The 21,091-nt window shown below is 39.5% G+C and overlaps 2 protein-coding genes across 13 annotated transcripts in view; one reads left to right on the top strand and one right to left on the bottom strand.

Moving 5' to 3' along the window:
- PALLD (palladin, cytoskeletal associated protein) overlaps nt 1–4,417 on the top strand; it is a 187,394-nt gene extending 182,977 nt beyond the window's left edge. For 9 of the 10 annotated variants that reach the window (XM_063156235.1, XM_063156236.1, XM_063156239.1 and 6 more), the window contains 3 exons: nt 272–437; nt 1,196–1,329; nt 2,308–4,417. In XM_063156235.1, coding sequence (XP_063012305.1) covers nt 272–437; nt 1,196–1,329; nt 2,308–2,480 — 473 coding nt within the window. In that variant the 3' untranslated portion in view covers nt 2,481–4,417. Of the gene's footprint in view, nt 1–271; nt 438–1,195; nt 1,330–1,442; nt 1,472–2,307 lie in introns of those variants that run through there. The other variant, XM_063156238.1, reaches the window with a different exon arrangement.
- Nucleotides 242–20,088, bottom strand: CBR4 (carbonyl reductase 4). Of its 3 annotated transcripts, XM_063156246.1 has the most exons (8): nt 20,006–20,056; nt 17,884–18,117; nt 17,247–17,367; nt 16,645–16,781; nt 15,913–16,047; nt 13,037–14,548; nt 2,179–12,840; nt 242–490 (listed from the first exon to the last, which is right to left on the bottom strand). In XM_063156246.1, exons 2-6 carry the CDS (start codon nt 18,023–18,025, stop codon nt 14,370–14,372), a joined length of 714 nt encoding a protein of 237 aa, XP_063012316.1. In that variant the 5' UTR covers nt 18,026–18,117; nt 20,006–20,056; the 3' UTR covers nt 242–490; nt 2,179–12,840; nt 13,037–14,369. The 3 variants fall into 3 exon arrangements, with proteins under 3 accessions (XP_063012316.1, XP_063012315.1, XP_063012317.1); XM_063156245.1 differs by having other exon boundaries at nt 2,179–14,548; nt 20,006–20,088; XM_063156247.1 differs by having other exon boundaries at nt 2,179–14,548; nt 17,247–17,364; nt 20,006–20,060.
- Between the last annotated feature and the right edge of the window lie 1,003 nt (nt 20,089–21,091).

Raw genomic sequence — 21,091 nt, 5'->3', positions numbered from 1 at the left:
TTATCTAGTTGTCATGCTCTACATTTCAATTATTTTAAGACAGAATCAGCTTTTTATCACTCACTTTCCCCCTTGTTAAAATAATGATGGGACTGTCTTCTTCAGAGGAACCAGGACTGAACTTCATTGTTAGTGAAGACAACACTTAGGTCTTTCATAAGACAATTTCCTGCCACTTAGGTCTTTCATAATTGTTTTTGGCACACTGCTGAAAGAAAGGCTATGTTTTCATAGACAAATATCAACATAAGTGCAATCTTTATTTTCACAGCTAAGGAAGTACAAAAAGCACCTGTATTTATAGAGAAGCTTCAAAACACAGGTGTGACTGAGGGATTCCCAGTGCGACTGGAGTGTCGAATCTCGGGGGAGCCGTCTCCTCAGATATTTTGGAAGAAAGAGAACGAGTCACTCACATACAACACTGACCGAGTGAGGTGAGACTGGCTTAGAGAAACCTCCCCATGTGTAACTTCAATGATGATTTATCCTGTAAAACAAATAAAAACCTAAGAGGTCACATGAACAATTTGTGTAATTAATTAACTCATTAATATTAACTAGTGATTGTAATCATTTATGATATTTACTCAAACTTGCAGCCAGCCTGGTGCCTGAACCAGAAATAAAACTTTACTTGTTTTCCATCATTAGATTTACACTAAAGAAAACTACCTTTGCACTCTAAGCAAAAGATGAACTAGTTTTACTCTTCCTGAATCAAAACTACAGAAATTTGCTAGTGAAAATCAAGGTTCCAAAGGAACACTCTGTGCTTTTCAGCAGAAACTATAATTCATAATTCTGCTGTAAGTTAAGCAACTAAGATTCAGTATTTTACATTTTAAGATCTTCCTTAAGTTTCTTTATCCTTTCCACAAAAAGTCTGGGTCAGATTTCGTGTTCCTGCTACTCCAGATGTCTTAATCCATAATCGTGAAAGAAAAGTTACTTCATGTGTTTTTTCTTCTTAGTTTTCAGTACAGGATATTAAACTGCCAAATTGTGAAGCGTACTCAAGGCTTTATTTTCCAGTTGCTAAGTTCTGAGGAAGTTCTATTTTAATTAAAATTTTAATTAAAGTTAGACTGTAATCAATCTGCAACTAAGATTGGGTCAGTTTATAATGCCATTTTAAAACAGCTTACACTGGTTTGTGATTTAAATAGTAATTTTCTACTTTTCTTTTGATTAGCATGCACCAGGATAACTACGGCTACATTTGCCTGCTTATTCAGGGAGCTACAAAGGAGGATGCTGGCTGGTACACTGTTTCAGCTAAGAATGAGGCTGGGATTGTGTCTTGCACTGCCAGGTTGGATGTTTATAGTAAGTGGCTTCAATTTTCATGATCATATTAATCCCCCCAAAAGCAACAGTTCTATAAGTTTGGGATTGTTCACAGAATGGTTTACATTGGTCTCTCTTTCTTTTGTTTATAGTTTCTCCTCAATAGTAAACATCTACTTCAAGACAACAAATGCTCTGTCAAAGTATATTTCACCATCTTTCAGACACCTAAAGCAAAACAAGCTTGCATGCTTTCTGGTTTTGCTTTGTACATTAAATATAGCTAATTAACAACAGATAACGGCATGATCATATGATTTTTGTGGATCATTATTACTGTTGTTTTGCTGGCACTTCCCTAACCTTTTGTATTCTTTTGTACATTAGTCTGTAATACACCTGTGATAGCTACCAGAAGAGTAGTAGATGTTTTTATGGCTTTCTGCTTAATTACTCAGTTTGTTCCAAAGCAGCCCTGTATTTTCTTTAAGAAGTATCTCTTACCAGTCTTCTCATAGCAAGAATGAACTGGGAGGGGGAAGGGGAGAGACTGATAAAGGATGGTTTCTGGGGTGGTGCTGGAAGTGGGAATTGTGAATAAGAGATTTGGCTCAGCATTCTTCAGTATACAAGGAGGGGTGGCAGTGGCAACCAGAAAATTTCATTTTACATGCAACAACTCACCCTAGAACAGGCCTGTTACATAATAGGAGTGCACAGAAACAACCTCCTTGCTGTCACCCTTCTCAGTGGCACAAGGAAATAAAAAACAATGCCAAAAAGTAACTCAGACCGTTGTATTTACTTACCAGATTGGAAGGTGAAACTAGATGCTGAGGAAAAAAAAAAAACAAAAAACAACAATGTGAAGAAATTAAACAAATTTACCTTTGACATAATGGTTTTCTGCTTCTCAGAAATGACTATCTCCTTCACAAAGGGTTGCCTGAGCTTCTGGCACACTTCGGTGCACCGCTCAGGAAGGCTAACACTTGTTCTTTCCTTTTCAATCTCTAGCTCAGTGGCAACAGCCCGCTCAGCAGACCAAGCCAAAGAAGGTGCGGCCCTCAGCCAGCCGGTACGCTGCTCTCTGTGACCAAGGACTGGACATCAAAGCAGCTTTCCAGCCAGAAGCAAACCCAGTGCACCTGACAATGCAGCCTGGCCTGGTAGAGAGCGATGACCTGTAGATTCAGCTGCCGCTTCCATCCTTTTCTTTCAAAGCAGAAACACTGAAAGCCATTGCCTTGACCAATGATACTCCTATGTCACTTTATGCAAGGGCAGACACCTTCATGTACAAAAGATAAACAACAAACACAGTAACCATATATTCCTTATTCATTATACCAAATTAGAAGAATAGATAGATTATTAATAGAAATGTACACATTGCACAACAAATCACATTCACCGGTTCCTTAACCTATGTTGCTTCATAACCCTTTTCATAGAGGCCAAAATGCATCAGAGAGAAAGATTTTTCACTACATACCTTCGTAAGCAGTAAGTAGATGCTACACAGTCTTAATGGTGCAAGATGTTTTCTTCAAGGGTTATCAACAATTCTAAAATGGCTACACACATTCTGACAGCTACGATGAACAAGTGCAATACTATAAGAATGACACAGGAAGGGACAAGGAAAAGAAATGTAAGCAAATGCTGTATCTCTGCAAACTGCTTTCTATTCAACCATGAAAAAACAATCTTTCTTTCAGTGCTGTTGGTATGGACATCAATACCCTAACTTTCAATTCATTTGTGTTTTTCCTTTTTGCCATCTTGGTTGGAGGAGGCTTATTTAAAACACATAGCAATGGCAGTCTAAGCAGAAGTAATTTTACTTCTGCAGGCCAGCAAAGAAGAGTTGAGACATAGTAACAATCTACTCCAGATTACACATTGGTAACTAGATAGGAAAAAATGCTGATAGTATAAACCACTGCAGTGAGTTACTGCAAGGGGTGGGAGGGACTGGGCAAGACGTTGAAACTCTCTGGATTTCCGGACAGCAGTGTGTAACCTTGTAATGCTCCCATTCAAGATTCTGAAATTCTAAAGTGAGCTGAAAACTAGAGAGTGTATGTATGGAATGTTTGACTGTTCAAAGCTTGTGTAATATGTATGAGGATTTTAGAAATGTATAGTAAGTGAAAAATGGATTGAAACTAAAACTACACTACAGATTTAAGTGACAAGTATACACCACAGGTGATAGTTTGCAAATTTGAGGAAGTAGAAAATGAAGATAGGCAAAAAAAATCCAATTTGCTTTTTGTTTTTTCTTCTTAGTATAACATGTCACTGGTAGATTTTATTTTTTCCTTCTCTTGACTGCAGGCAAATGTCAACTCTTTTGAGGGGTAGAGTCTGTGCACCATAGGTGAAAAGCCTGAAGGCTACTTACAGAATGCAAGGCAAATCCATCTGGAAGTGGAGCCCCACTTAAGTCACACCTGACTGGGTAGTTTTAAATTAGAAGCAAATGAATTTCAGTTGAATGGGAGGGAGGGAGAATGGATGGAAAAATTACTAGGCCTGACAAGGAAAATGGGTGTTTGATGGTACGAGCTACGATCCTTTGCTAGGAAAGGAAAACACTGTATTCCTTATATGAAGCACATATATGGTATCTTTCATTATTTATAATAAAAGTGTTGAAATCTTTTATCTCAGTTCATTTATTCAGAAGTCCTGTACTTAGGGGTTTGTTTGTTGTTTTTTTTTTTTTTATTTTGTAATTGTGTACACCATATATTGCATTACTGCTATACGTGTATTGCTTTGTAAGTACACAAAGTTTGTTTTGTTTTTTAGTGACTAATAAACTTTAGCACACAAGGTAGTACTATTCTGGTGCAGGATATGACTAGTAATGGGGATGGTTAATCCAGATTAATGTCAGTCTGTCAGGTGGGAATAATCTGATTTTATTCTAGAAGTATGTCATATCTTTTGCCAAATTTTCCTCAACTGTGACATGCTAATTTACTTTTTTGTTTAGCTTCACTAGCATTATTTTGCCACTTTTTATTTGTATTTATAAAAATGTATTATCATTACTTTGGACTGTTGTGCTGATATAATGTGGGTTTAGCATCAATAAATATTACACAAATAGAAAGTTTTCCTTCTGGTAAAGATTAATAACTTTTTTGGTACAAGCATTCAAGTGTAAGATTTGGAAATTTTAAATATTATGAATACAGATTAAATGAGGCCTATGCAGCATCTAAAAACTACTAGAATTTATCAGAATAATCTACTTGAGACCTGGAATCTTGTTTGAACAGAACAGAGGAACATTACTTATAAATTCTGAGAAACTTTTGCCAAATAGAGGAACTGGAAGATACTTTTTTTTAATAGGCTAGAAGATATGCAGGTCTGTTTTGTATTTTTAATAATTGCAATATGTCATCACTTACAGTTGATTGATTCTATGCAAAAGACATGTTCTGAGCACTGGTAAATTCATTTAAGAATAACAAGACAATATCAAAATTGAATTAAAAAAAAAAGCCAGATTTACTTACAAAATCCTGACTGTTAACTAGTTTCTCCTTTTTTTTCAATGTGAAGATACCAGGAAAGATGCAACATTATCCATTTTTTCTTTTGGGTTTACATTTCAAGCACTGATCACTACAAACAGGCTTCTGTCAGCAATTAAGTGAGCACTGACATTAACGGTGATACTGCAGCTGAAGTCACTGGAGTTGCGTCTGCTCACAGCAAGTTTGCCTTTGGCTTGGGGACTAAAAAACTGAGACTTGTTGAAGATGAGATCATCATCACTTTTTGCCTTTGTATATATGTACAGACACACTTAAGTAGTAAATCACATCTCTAAGCAGCAACATTGTTTTTATGAAAACATTCAGCTGTGCTGTTACTTAGTTACCGGCACTGTTTGGGCTTCCAGAGTCAGAGATAGAAGCGTGGCATAAGCAAGTTAACTTCTCAAGCCAAAAAGCAAAAATTCTTGGAAGCATCAAAGTGACTTCCACATAGTCCAAAGATAGCATGACCTGAGAGTGTACTTTTGTCATTTTTTAAGACTATAAAAATGAGCCTTGACTTTTTGCAAGACTTCCAGTTTAGGTATGGGAAGACTTCTAATTATACGTGAAGCTGATCAGTCCAAGCATATTCACAGCAATCAGAGACTCAATTCAACAACGACCAGGATGACAACAGAAACCTCTGTCAAGAATACCAGCAGTGAGGTGCAAAATCCCACATGCATGAAGGTTGTTGCAGCTGCTGGTGTACCTTAGCACACAGTGCCTTTATCCTACAGCTTTAAGGCAACAGCAACCATTAGTAAACAAACACAATTTGCTTCCATCACAGTTAACTGGCAGTTGGGGATCAAAACCAGTCCAGCTTGAAACCCCAGCTTATAAATCATTGTTTCTTTCTGTATCACCTCTTTCAAGGTATATTTTAATTCACTTAGGGTGTATGCTAGGAAATGCCTTGATTTTCCACATCTGGACTGCTACATCCTCACCTCTGCAAGTAGCCCAAACAGATTTCATATGTAAGTATTTCATGAGCTCACATTATCCAACATGCCATGATGCTGAGGGGATGAGCTGCATGCTCTGACTCCGTGACCCAGCTGCCAAACCCACACTGTGCACTACAGAAAAATTCAAGCATAGACTAGAAATGCCTGCTTGGATTATGCATGTTGGCTAATTCACTCCCTCACCATTCAAATGTACATGCAAGGGATAGAATTTGCTGACATTTATATCATTCTCCTGAACTAAAAGAAACAGCCTTCCCTCTGCACAGATTTTCTGTTTGAACAGAAATATGAGCACGTGAAACACATCAGGCAGATGGAAACACAGTTCCTGCCCCAAGGAATGTACAATGTATTCCAGACAGCACACAGTATTCTTTGACTTGTCTTAAAGCTTGCAACTCTTAACTCAAAATTAGGCCATTTTGCATTCTTTAACAGAAGTAATTAAAACATAAAATTATCTAACACTGCACTGCATGTCTACTAAAAATGTGTTTGGAACATAATGCTCAGTCACATCTAGAGCACAAAAGCCAGACAAGGAGCGGCAGGACCTGCACAGAAATGATTTCAGCAGCCATACAGATGGAGATGAACTCCAACACCACCTAGAAGGAGAAATTTTGTGCTTTATAAAACAACTGCAGTGTAATAGGTAACCCTGGGGACTGGCCAAGTCTTGTAACTGCTATCACTTTCTAGTTCTGCAATAGCATAAATGATCCAGAAACAGCTGCAGAACAAGAAAGCAGAAAAAAGTAACAGTACATGGCCATTGCACAGAATGATTACAGCACTTACAGGAGCTCCACAAATCTCATCACACCAAATGGATTATGTTAGGACTTTTCTCCTGTGTGCTTAACAACACAGTTTCAGTGAAACATATTGTCATCAAGCTTTTTTGGACAACTCTTGGCCCAGACATCAGAGAGTGTAGAGAACTGAGGCTACAAAACCCAGACTGCCAAACAGGACCTTTCTGAGCTACTGCAAAAGGTGCTGAAAATAAGATAAGACTTGCTATACAACAGGAACCACACCTGTAATCTATTGTGAATTAAGGACCTCTCCCATGTTGCTGTCCTGAAAATTAAGGTGAACTATAAAATTATAGCTGCTCTCTGTTCTATATATGCATTCCAACAACAGAGCTACAAGAGCCTGCAAAGAATGGATGCAGTTCCAGTCTGCTGCTGACAGGGACATCTCACCATCAAAACTCATACATGCACACTAAATGACATCTAAACAAAACACAAGAAATTACTATATTCCTTCTTTTCTCTACAGTTGTAGGAAGTCTGCAGTAGAAATTTACCAACTATCTGAAAAACTAGGATAAAAGGTCATACTGAGAGGATCAGAATTTAAAAGCTCATATAAAGCTCATACTGAGAGGATCACTGCAACTGAGAGCTTTTAACAGGTCATTGGCATCCAAGTGTTGACAGTACAGCCTCTAGCACAGAGCTGGACCAAGCAGTTGAGTGCATTCAGCATTAAAAATACTGAGCTGGGAGATCTGCAAGTCAGAATTCACAAAACATCAAACTGCTTCACTAACAAGCTTCAGCAATACCATACAATCATTTTGCACTTACTCTTAAACAAACTGTTCAAAATCATGCAGCAATTTCAAACTCATCAGCACACTACACATGCAAGGGCACCTCAGTACCATCAGCCAGCAGCCTGGGAAATGTTGAGGAACACCCACACAACTCCATTTGTTCAGTGACATCTGCCCCCCATGCTCCCACTGACACTGCCCTAGTCTGTGTGTAATGATACCAAGGAAGCTTTGGTGGCTTTTACTTGGGTGCTGTCCCACTGCATTTGATACTGACATATTTGAACTGGCAGTTTTGTTATATACTATGAACATATCCCAGACCTTACCAGATATGAGCTGTTAACATAAAAAATAAAACCATAAAAATACCAGACCAGTTGTGATTATAGACATGTTGATCCAAAGGTGTTTGGCAAGGTACAGGTAGCATTTTTTTACTAACAGACATATCTACAGCAAAATGAAGCCCTTAGCATATGATCTGAAATTGGACACAATGTGTGTGTGAAAATCAAATATAACTTGGCACTTAGCAGAGTTCTTACTTCTTCAGGCACTAAGCATACCCAATGATTTCTCTCCACAACTACACTTGACCTGTCTTTTCAAACACTGATTAACTGGATCAAGTGGGAGCACCTGGACTTGAGGAGTTCATTTTTCATTTGCTTCACTTAAATGAACTACACTGTTCTTCCAAAAAAATAAGTCACATAATTGCAACAGCCAATATACATTTCCAGGTCATGTAATACAACCTCACACTGTGCAACACATGAAAGTAGGAAAATTTGTCTTACAGCAATAAATAATCATTACAATGTATATTTAACTGTAGGTACTGATATAACAAAGAGATTTTGCAGGCTGGGATTAAGATATCTACTTCCTATCCAAATTTCACTTATCTCAGTATGAAATCCTTTCCATCTTTAAAAGTCATGCTTTACAACCCCCAGCAGCTCAGGATATATGACCCTGGATTTTACAAAACCAGTAACAGGGATGCCAGCATCAGCATACAGGCAACTCCACTTCCCTAAAACAATGCAGGTTTACTCACCAAGTCATCACCAATACAATAATGCCTTAGGATAGACTGCCCTCAGGAGGCCACAGTGAAATCTCTTCATGGGATACAACCCTAACTCACTCAGCATGCACCACCTCAGCCAACACTATACCCTTCTGTTACCACAGTCTGCAAAAGCTGTTCACCACCAGAGCTCCTCCTTACAGCTGCAATATTTTAAAAAAATCCCAAACCAAAACCACCTCATGAACATTTTATGTGTCCTGCTACAGAATTTTACTGACAATAATCACAGATGGCTTGGGTTGGAAGGAACCCTAAAGATTATCTAGTTCCAAATCCCCTGCCATGGGCAGGGACACCTCCCACTAGACCAGGTTGCTCAGAGCCCATCCAGCCCATCCATTGCAACAGATGCCTCAAGAGCAAGAAAAGACTGTTTGTGTTATCCAGTGAGCTCACTACAGCAAATTCTAAGTTACAACCATATTTCTTGAGAGATAAGCAGCAGTAAGGCTCCAATGTCCTACCCAGGAAAAAAGATGAAGAAGAGTAGTCTATCATCTTCCCAAACATTAGAAGAATGCAGAGAAGACATACAAAACAATTAACTTTCTAGGTCTACAATGTGCTTCAACTAAACCCCAGAACATGCAAACCACACTACCTATGAACTTTGAACTGAATCAAACTCAAAGGCAACAGAGGAACAATTTTAGGTTTCCTAACTTGGTAGTGCAAGGCAGGTCACAGAAATGACAGTGTAACCTTCTTTTAGTAAGGATATCCTCTCTGAAGCAGGAACCCAGCTGAGTAAAAACTCAAAGCAATCATTATGGGTGAGTCAGAAAGAGGGTTGCATTGTAAGAGGACTGCATGCTGAATTAAATGACAGCTGCAAAAGCAGCCACCCTCAAAACCTGCCTTGATGGTCTCTTTAGAAATTCTGTGGTGGTAGTGAAAGGTCGTGTACAAACCAGAGACAAGGGGTGGGGCAGGAGAAAAGATGTGGAATAAAGCACAGAGTAAGTTAAATACCAGATTTGCACTGCAGCCTTCTTTAAATGCTCCCAAAACTAGGTGGATGAGGCAAAGTTCCAATGCATGCCTGAAAAAACAGTTCAAAGAACAGGACTACAGATTCTTTAGAAACTGCAGAAACATGGAGTAGTGGGAATCCAGAAAATACTCTGTTCTTAAAGAGAAAAAGAGGCAAAAAGATGCTAATATTTAAGAGATTGTAGGAGATTTTAAAGCAACATAGCAGGTGAAGAAACATCAGATGAATAAGAGCACATTCTCTCATTTCCATTAGGAATGGAATCACAGAAACTATATCTAATATTATAGTGCACTGAAGTTTTAAAAATTCAATTGAGTAATCATTTTAAGCCAGTCAAGTGCAGTCTGACTCACAAACACCCATATGTAGAAAACCCCAAACATTCATATACAGCTTGGCATAAATGCCAGCAGCACAAGATGTAAAGCCCAGATGTCTGCTTTTAATAAAGGACAGTGACAAAACAGACATACCAGAAATATGATGGAAGATCAAAAAGATATTGATACAAAATATATAGAAGAGTCATAAAAATAAATATCTACATATTAAATCATCCAATCAAACATGGATTGAATTTCCAAACCTAGCAAGGTAAACTCTTTTATTAGGTGATATTGGTACTCCCACCTTTAAGATGGATATGTGTGGCCATAGCTATGACATCTGAGATGTCTAAGGCCAGCAATGTAACTGTGATGACAGACAGCAATCATGATCATGTTGGATAAATGTCACACTGAAGAGGCCAAGATCACTATTTTAATATATTCTTTTTCAAGCAACTGATCAGGGCCACCCAGCTCTGGCTGTGGTCACCCAGCCTGAGCCAAAATGCTACTTTCAAATAGTGATTTTTTTTTTAATGGTGACTTTTATTTCTGCATTTATTTCACTTTTATTTCTATTGACCCAGTTTATTAATAAAGACAGAAGTCCACTACCACAGACTTCCATAAAAAATAAGCAACATATAATAAAATATTTAAATTAAGCCAAAAAGACAAGTCAAAATTAAGATGCAGCCCAATAACAACACCAAGATTGAATGTACTGAACTTCAGTACAACAATTTTAAATACACACATCAAATTACAATTTTTGTGGAAAGGGGGAAGCTCCTAGCATTTGAACATCAACCTTTGTAAAACCAGCAATCTAGCTTTAGGAGTCAAATTTAATCAGTCAATGAATGTAACATTTACAGCCAGATCAAGTTCAGAGGAATAATCTGCAAAAATAATCTGCACCTCAGGAACAGGAACTATGCCTGAAGAAGGCAAGCAGATGATCAAATAAAAAGCAAAGTGCTCAGGGAAGGAAAACCTACTGAGGAAAAAAATCCCCAGACTCTGAACAAATCCCTATGATCAGTTTTTGGTACCATGGAGGAACTCGAGGAGAACTTCTAGAGGTACCTTGTTGAAGGTTTTACTCCTTCCTTTACATTGGGAGAGGTTACAGAGGAAAGTGACAAAGGGGAAAGATGAGGCTTTCACTCCCCAGTTCTAACAGAAACCAAGTAACTGCAGTGGGAGACTTCTGAGTGAAACCTGCCTCGAGTGACCGGCAGCTGGCAAACGTGACAGCAAGTTCTTGTGATTTTAGTGGGTGGAAGGACCACTTGTTTTTTGAGAAGAGATTCCAGAGGGATCCAGGGAATTAAAGCCTAAATCTATTTTTCGGTACATAGCAAAGTGCCAGAAATTGTTCTAAAGCCAAGAAAACAACAGGATAAACATACAGAGTGGCTTTTGCAAATGAAAGTCATGTTTGATAAACATTTTAGAGTTCTTCTAAAAAAAAACTTAAAAGAGATGAGAATATGGAGATCTAATAATGGTGCATACTTGAAATTCTAAAAGGCATCTGACACAGTCCCTTGCCAAAAACTATTAAAGATGTTGTGCTGCCAAAAGAAGTTGTCATATCAGTACATTGTTTAAAGATAGAAGGCAAAGGGTATGAATCAGCAGTTGTTCTCTCCCCTAAGGATGTGCAGTGCCAAGAAAGCACCACAGTTCCTCTGTAGGGGAAGGCAAAGTACAACCTATTTCTAAGGGTTCTGAGACAGCAGTTTCTGAATGCCACAGTGTATTCCAGTAACACCAAGTTAAAGTAATAAAGAGATTAAGGAATTAAAAAATTGCAGAATGATTTCACCGAGGAAATAGGTGTTAAAAGCAGGAAACCAAACTCACTGTAGATATCTGAGAACAATTCATGCTGAAAAAAATACAAAAATTCAGACTTTTGCACATATATATGGAAATGAACTCCAAGTTGACCATTAATTATTCAGGACTGAGTTACTGTCCTGAAAATATAAGTGCAACGTTTAGGAAAAAGCAAAACACTCAGGCATCATTTTTGGAAACAGTATAAAACAAAACATAAAATTATTTAATTTTTTAAAATAGATCCACAGTGAATTCTGCAAGAAGTTCTACCTGGTGCTCCCTCCTTGAAAAACTGGAAGAGTAAAGCAAAGTTCAACAAAGACAATTTAAGACACAAAAGAGCTCTCCAGCAACAAGTAATTAAAAGAAATATGACTCTTCAGTACGAAACAGAAACAACTAAGGCAGGCAGGATAAGAAGTCTACAAATTCAAAAGCAACACAGAGAGAGCACCTGAGGGTTGTTTCTAATGCCTGCAGGCCTCAACCAGAGCTGCACACTGGTGGGTTCAAATATCCCAGTCACAAACTGCTGGAGGAACCAGAGTCTTCTAAGGAGACACACAGCTGATCTGTCACCTACCCTGCACAGTCCCTACGTCCCCTGTTCAGGACATCACACCAGACCAGACAGACCCAGCATCATGTTAACCAGTTTTCTGTTCTAATTTACCACTTCAGAGAAGGGGTGGGGGAGGGGGGAGCCTTTTAAAAGTGTGATTTAAAGCTACCAACACTTCAGTCTGGCCCTATGGCAACAGCAATAATAAAAACATAGTATGTACTGGAACTTTTTACAGAAATTACTGTGTGGCATGCTGAGATTCTTCTGACAGAATTATTTCAGGTTTTAATTGCAAATATGAACTAAAAATTCAATTGCTGATAACTTATTTAACAACTCCCTTACCCCCCCAAAAAAGGATATTAATAATTAGGGTCAGAACTTACTAAAAGAAAATTATTTCTAGTTTCTTAGGTTTGGCTTTTGGTCAAGAAATGTCACACAGGGTTTGTTTGTAAAAGACCAAGGGCGGGTATGGGCAGCAGCCAAGTCACTGACATATTCCTACTTGACTAGTGAAAATGTACCAGCTGTCCTTCCTCACCTTCAGTGCCCTTGGAAAAATTCACATCATCTCTGGCCAACTCCTTCTATCAAGGAAAAACATAATTAGCAATTATATTTTTGGTGCAAAGACACATATGACACATAACAGCGATAACAGGAAGATAAGGACTCCTGGAAGGATTACTTCTATGGTATTTTATATTCTAAAGTCAGTAGCACAACCAACTGTAAAATCTCCTGATCATACAAGTACTCCTTGTATTATTTCTCAATACATACCTGCAAGAAGCTTGAGCATGTATTGTTTTCTGGCACAAAGACAAAACTTCTCAGCTGCACAAAGGAAGAAAATCTCCAACTTTAAAGCCACAGTTATCATCAGTGAGATCTCTTCTTTCTGTATTGTGGTGTGTGCCAAGATGGGAAGGAATTTCAAAAGCTGAATCAACATCTGGATCATGATGCAATGAACACCAGAGCTAAGAAGTGAAAGTCCTGAACCACATTCATAGTTTTTTTCAAAGATAATAAAAACATCAATTATCAAAAATTACTCAAGCTCAATAGAAAAGCCTGAGGTCAAACATTTGGTAAGTTTTCAGCAAGACAGGAACACTCAGAATCATTTACAGCAGAATAATTACTGTGCTTCAAAAGCTGCTTTGAATAACATAAATGGCCATTTTATTGACTATACATACATATGAGGGAGCATCAACTTAAGAGCTGAACTGAGTGCTCATGAAGATACAGAGCAAAACACAAAACACCTTGACTTCATGCTCTGGAAGTGATACATGTTCTAAGTATCTACTGAGTCCTTGCAGCATCTTACAGAGCAAGGTGTGCAGCTGTAGTGTTCAGCAGTGCATGTGCAGCTCAAGCTGAGAGTATGACAGGATTAGCAGCTCCAGTGCTGCAGCAATCCTCCAGTGGGCACACACCAGAGCCCCTGGACTGAGTGAGTGCTGTACATACACTCAGAAATGGAACTGAGTAGGCTTTGTCTTTATAAAAACACAGTGCATATAATTAAAGCTTCTAAAGGCAATTCAGCTATGCTGAAGATCTAGAAGTTCCTAGCTTTGTAGTGTTAGGTACAAACAAACAAAGCTCAAAGGAAACTCCTTGCTACTTTATAGGGACTAACTGATAAGAATGCAAAACTATGCAGTTCACAATCTTTGCCCTACTTGAAAAACTTGATGCAATCATACCTGCCACCCAATAAACATGTCTCTGCACTTTATTAACCTTTGTGTAACACGATAATTAAAATAAAATCTCATTCTTTCCCAAATTAGAAAACAGAACTTTATAAAAATTCAGTGCTTTAAAAACATATCAGCACATTATTAAAGCTATCACTGTATCAAAACCAGATCTTTTTCAAATTGTTTCATACACAGACTTTGTAATACCAAACAGACTCCTCAGGCAGCTAAACACACACATTGTACCTCACTGCTGCTGAATTTCTCCTCTGACTAAAAAAGACCAAGTCAATTATGTACATCAATCTTCAAACGATTTCCAGCCCTCTCCCTTTATTTAGAATATATTTACATATTACCATCATGACATTGAAGCAGTCCTTTATTCAAGGCAGTACTTAGGTCATAAGCTGCAAGCCTCCATCTACAACCAGAACACTCCCTGTAATATATGGGCATTCTAGAAGAAAGACAACAGCTTGTGCAACTTCATGAGGCTCTCCAAATCTTCCAAGGGGAATTGCTTTCTTCAACTGATCTTCTTCCAAATGAGCTGTCATCTCTGTGTGAATAAAGCCTAAGAGCAGAGAGATATAGGAAGAGTTACCTAACCTTCAGCTAAATTTATCTAGTGGATTTCCCACCGAATCTTACAAAGTGAAATCTATTACCAGGATTCAGCACCAGCTACCGTACTTCAAAGTCTCCCAAAGCAGCCCACATCATTTGATGGCCAAAATCACTTTCTTATCTAACCAATAAAATACTTTTCATTTTTGGAAGCAATGATGCAATAACCAAAACGCAGAAAAAATGTTAAAAAACCCAAACAAAATCAAACAAGAAAGGGAAACTAAAATTCAATCAAAAAACTATATTTAATATCACTTTTCTAAAAGAAAAAATATACTCATTTCACCAAAATGTTCTCAATTAAAATATGAGCACAAAATGTCTGGCAAGAAACCCTCTCTGACTTTAAAGTGTTTGCACTCTATTTTAGAACTTATGGCAGTTCTTGCATAGTTTCTACTAGAGCACTCATTTGAAGAATATTTCTTGACATTTTTGAAGGACCTTTTTTACAGTTTCCCATTTTCTGAGATTTGGCTTTCCCACTGCTGCACAACTCTACACAAAAGCTGCAGCTTTATAAAGAGCTGATCTTACCTGCTTTCTAGCTGCCATCAAGAAGGGCAAGACTCCCTTTTGCTTTCTACTGTAATACTCTGCCCCTTTATGATGGCTGTGGATGAGCTGCTCAACTCACTAAAGAATAAAAGTATTTTTCCTGCCTAGTTCACAAGCTGAACAGGTTCACGTGGAATTCTGAAAGGCATCAGAGGTAGCAGAAGGTGAGCAGCAGTGTACACAGTTATGGGTGGAAAAACTCAGAAAATATAGAAGGGGCTTTTCCTTAAGGGTGGCAGCTTGCTTGAACTAGATCATCTTACAAAAGCACAGCCTTTGCTCATAGAAATAACTTTCAGGATTTCCTCCTTTTACTACAGGGAGATAGAGGTGCTTTTATGACAGCTTTCTTATGGTTTGTCATGTTTCTGTAATAACAAACAAGCATCCTCTAGCTGGAGACAAGGGTAGCTCTCAGTCTCTAATTAGATCTAATCCTTCCATCTGCAAGGACAGCAAGTTCTGAAGAAGGATCAAAGGAAAAAAACTACATTCATTATGTAATAATGGATAGAGGAATTGGTAGATTCACTCTTCCAAATTTCTTGATGTTCCCTTGAAAAGACTGAAGGTTTTCTAAAAGAATGTATTATACTTCAAACAAACAAACAAAATATATTAAAAATATTTACTTACAAAGCTGCAGAAAATAATAGAAATTAGTCTTAAGTTACTTTCAGAGTGCAAGAAATATACACAGTCATAATGAATTGCAACAGTCAAGGATGCAGGAATTCCTCAAGAACTAACCTGGAGCAACAACGTTGACTCGAATTTGCTTTCTTGCTACTTCTTTAGCAAGAGAGCGTGAAAATCCAACTAATCCTGCTTTGGTAGCACTATACACACTCTGACCAGAGTTGCCTTTAAGTCCTACAATACTCCCTAAAATAAAGAAACATCAAAGAGAAGATTAAATGGGTAACTTGAAACATTGTACTCACTTGATCATTTTAGTTTTGAACTTGGAATGAAAAATGAGGTCACAAGAAGAGTAAAATATGCATGACTTTACGCACTTTAGCCTGCTAGGATAAGCAAATGTCCCAATTAGTTATGATTTTTGTATAATTCATGTATCTATGTTGACCAATAAGCACCAGGAAAGTAAAATTAAGACTTTTCTAAAAAAAGTATCCTTGCCCACATTAAATAAAGAAAGAAATAAACTGACTAAACCTATCAATTCTGAGTTAATTGCCAGCAGCTGGTATATATAGACATTGAAAGAATTGGTAAGAATAGTAAAGTTTGTTTTTTTAATAAAATATAAACTCTGAGGTGTTTATTACTGAAGAAAGCTATTTAGAAGTTGCTGAAATTACACAAAAGAATAAGCACTCATAAAGAAATGCTAAATATAGAATGTCTAAATAAAAGGAAAACAAGTAAATTGCAACAAGCAGTGTAATATGTTACACCTGCTAAACATTTCTAGAAGACTAGTACACAGAACTCCACTGGCTGACACAAACAACTTACCTATATTGACAATAGCACCTCCCTGCTGCTGAATCATGACCTTTAGAGCAGCCTTGCATGTCAACATTGTTCCCAAAAGGTTTGTGTGAATCTGGGCTATCATATCTTCAGTCTTGGTTCTCAGTAGCAAACCATCCCTGACAAACAAACCAAAAAAACCCAAAGAATTCAGTGAACAACCCCCTGATCATGTTTAGTCATAAAAAAAGACTGTTGGACAGAATATTAATGGGGTGTATGTGGTTCCATACATTTGAGCATTCAAAATGACAATGCTGCAAGAACTACACATAGTAAAAAACAAGTTAGCCATGCTTCTAGAGAGAGAGCCTCCTTTGCAATCACTGTTTTGGACCATTCTGGGAGAAAAAGTAGAAGAAAGAATAGAGGGGGAAGTCAAATTCAGAATGCAGAAACTACAGTGAAAGCTGTATCATCTGTTAGCATTTTACTGCCATCAGAAACAAAATATTGGCAAGGACTTAATATTGTTTTCAGATGTGCTCATTAACAACACTCTTACTAAGCACAAAGGGCCAGAGCACCTTACAGTGGGCTGCCTGCATCTAGAATTACCTATTGTCTTGTCAGGAGTAACCAACCTGTTGATCCCAGCTGCATTAACCAAGTAGTTAACAGGACCCAAATTCCTCTGCATCTCCTCAAAAGCCTTTTGGACTTCTTGTTCACTGGATACATCACAGCTAAGTGCCAGATGTCCTGCTGTATTGAAATATATATAATGTCACAGTAAAAGCTGTATTTAATTCATAAAGCTCCTTCAGAATGTATCAGCTCAGTTGCAAAACAGATGTTGAACTAGTTATAATTTAAGGAACCTATTTAATCCCCAGGCAATTAAATAAAGATGATTTTCAAGTATAGTATTCATTAGTTATGTGACAATTCCTTGTTTTATATTTTTTGCCTTTTGGAGTGAGAAGTTCAGTGTGAGCAGACTGGTCTCAGTTCTGGCTTCTTCAGGAGCTGAGGATGACTCATTTCACACCATGTCTATTGGGACCCCAAACAATTCCATTCATCTTAAAATTGCCTTCATGCAGATAAAAAAGGCAATCTACTTTCCCAACGACTCTTGTGCAAACAGAATCAAAGCAATACAGCTGGCTTTTAACGTTTCTCAGCCTTTATTTTCCTTTCCATCTAGCTAAACAAGAGGGGTTATTCCACGAGTCCCCCAGGCAGGGAGCAGCGAGGGGTGCCCAGCAGCATACGTACCGCCAAGGTGACGGGCAGTGCTCTGGGCCACGTCCAGGTTCCTAGCAAGGATGGCCAGGCGGCAGCCCTTCTGTGCCAGGAGCTCTGCCACAGCTCTGCCTATCCCACGGGATCCTCCAAAAACAGCACACACCTTGCCCATCTTCAAAACATTCCAGAAACTGCAAGTAAACCATCAGCTTCGTGTCCAGCAGAGCAAGACATTCACTGTTCTTGTCAACTCACGGCCTTTACCTGTTTGCAGCAGTTTGTAAGAGCAGGTTACAAAATGAGTGATTTGATTTTTATTCATTCATTTGTATTCATTTTTTTTATTCAAAATAAACAGCTGAACAACTTAGACACCACCTCTACAAATGAAAGTTAATTCTTAAATATTTATGAAGTATTAAAAAAATTTAAAAATCACGCACATAATCTAGCATTCCAATACTAGAGTTATGGCAACTCTTATTCAACTGATGAATTATGTGATTTATGTACCTAAAGGCCACAATGTACTGTTCAGCTGCTTATTCAAAGCTGATGTACTGGTTGTAATTATATTTCTCTTGCAACCACTATTCTTGTGCTGAAATCATTTGGCCTCAAGGTCTCACTCCATCCAAAGTATCTGTGTTGGACACCACCAGTGCAAATGTTACTGAGTATGACTTGAAACTATTGTATTTACACTGGTTTAATACTGTCAGACTGTGTTTTACCACTAGCCTGTGGTTTTTTGTTTCTGCTTTTGAAGGAAGAAAAAAAGCTTTTTGAAATACGAAATTATTCTGAAGTAGCTAGCTTTGATGTTCAAAATGGAGTACACAAAGGAAGCACTTCTGTAGAATGATCTTTTATTCTGCAAGTTCTAGAAACCAATCAGCTGGTTTGGGATTTCCTGAGGAGACAGGGGCAGAATCAAGCAGTAACAATGAATCTTTTTTCCATGCATTTGAATAAATCCTTTTTGAACCCAATTATATTGTCTTCATCCCGAGGCAACGAGTTTTATTATTTGTGGGAAAGTACTTCCTTTTGTTCTTAATTTGCTTTCTGATTAGATAATTCTATGCATTTCTCCTCATAGCTTCCCCTCACTGTTTCACTCTCCACCTGTATCCTCTTTCAGGTCTATTCAGTTACTCCTACACATATGGAAGCTATTCAATACATCACTAAAGAGTGTGCCAGTCCTTAGACCTTACCCTTGGCCTCACTGAGCTCTATTAAACCCTTCTGGATGAGTGATGATCAGAAAAGCACATGGTACCGAGTGTGCCAGGCCACCACCAACTCATGCAGTGGCATGATGAGTTCGGTCTTCTGCGACAAGAGTCTGAACAAGCAGACGGTCTGTCCTTTTCCCTAATTAAGTATTCACAAGTGCCTGAAACCAACCCACGTGTCTGCCTTCCCTGGCAAGTCCTCAGAGCAGAGAAAAGCCCCTTGTGCATTAACCAGGCATTCACAGGCGGGGCCTACCTGCAACACAGTACATACATACAGTTTGTGCTTTAACACAGAAACGCCACACAGGCTCCCTGGAGCTGGGACTTGGGAGGGAAAAGCTGCAGCAGGAGTCATGTCCCGCTGCTCCCTGGATAAATAACGGAAGGGAAAACCAGCTATACTTGGAGCAACAGGCACACGCAGGCACCTCTACCACCTTCGCTCTTCTTTCAGAGCCAAACTACATAACGCGGGACGCCGGGGCTCCGAGGGCACCACCCCACAGCGCCCGGCTGCCAGCCCAAGGAGGGCACCTTTAACCAGGGCGAGCGGGGCTCCCCCAGCCGAGCCCGGCCCAGCCCGGTGCCTCCCTCCTTCCCTGCTCTGCCCGTGGGGCTGAGCTGGGCTCCCGCCCGGGCCCGGCTGCAGGTGGAGCCCTCGGCACGGACAGCGGGAAGCGGGGCACGCCGGGACGGAGCCGAGCCCGCGCGCCGCCGGTGCCACGGTGGGGGCGGAGTCGCCCCGTGCCGTCCCTGCGTGTCCCCGCGGCCGCTCCGCGCTGTCCCTGCGTGTCCCCCCGTGTCCCCCCAGCCCTGCGTGTCCCCCCCGCCTCGAGGCAGGCGCGGCCTGCGGGGCGCACGGGCAGGGAGCCGAACGCGAGGAGCGCGTCCCACGTGCGCTCCGGTACCTCCCGGCCGCCGGCTCGCTTCCCTCACGGAGCGCGGTTCCCTCCCCGGGCAGGCCGGTTCCGCTCCGCGCTGAGCGCACGCGTCACGGCGAGCGGCCTGACGTCACCGCCGGGGCAGCGGCCGCCGGCACCGGGCTGCGGGCCCGGGGCGCTCCCGCGGCTCTGCGGCCGGACGGGGCCCGGCCCCGCGCTGAGGGGCTCAGGCCTCAGCAGCCTGGCACATGGGAGGCCTCTCTGCTTTCACCTCACGCTTGCCGCTTCGCAACTCCAATTTACGGCGTCCGGCCTGGAGCTGAAGCTCTCAGTCCTGCCCTTGTTACCCTCTTCCTGCACAAAAATGTGCTTCATATAGAGATACAAACAATTAGATGAATCAGGATTTTGTTTCTCTCATTTTCACGTATCCTTGCCCCAAAATCGCAAGGACTTTGTATGGGGTATCACTGTAGCAGAGGAGTTAAATTTCAGACACGTTAAGGTAGATAAGCCCAAAATACAGAAGCATCTGTGAGAGTTTCTATTCAGGAACCTAAGGAAACTTCATTATATGCAATTAAACTAATATTAAAAAACTGTTACAACAGTAATGCTATTTACAGTTATGATCCATGTCCGATGATGTGCTGGAGGGGTTTCTGTGGACTCTTAATTAAGTCACAGACACTGAGTAAATTTACCCCCTGAGGAATACTAATAAAAGCTATGACAATTTTGTACAAGAGTATGCTTCAGATTTTTTTTTGAGAAAAATTATTATTGTCATTATTATTATTAATTGTTATTCTTCTCCACAGAGTAATATGCTGAAATGCTACTGGAGTTTCTATAAGCAAACATACAGTTCTTGCTTTTGACTTGAAAGTTGTTTTTCAGAATTTCAGATTATATGTGTTTCAGGGGAGCTGTAGAGCATTTAATAACATTAGTTCTATGCATCTGGGATTCTTCTTCCACAGATTATTCTTTACATATAGAAAAAAAAAATAAAGCAGATTTAGGCATTGGCAAACAGGTGAGCATCTGTAAGAAAAATAACATGTTGAAGGAAAGCTATTATGAGAATTAGTTTCTTTTGGCAAGTATATT

Source organism: Melospiza melodia, chromosome 5, assembly GCF_035770615.1.
Source record: "Melospiza melodia melodia isolate bMelMel2 chromosome 5, bMelMel2.pri, whole genome shotgun sequence".
NCBI lineage: Eukaryota > Metazoa > Chordata > Aves > Passeriformes > Passerellidae > Melospiza > Melospiza melodia.
The sequence above is the reverse complement of the archived record's forward strand: the minus strand, read 5'-3'. Positions and strand labels throughout refer to the sequence as shown.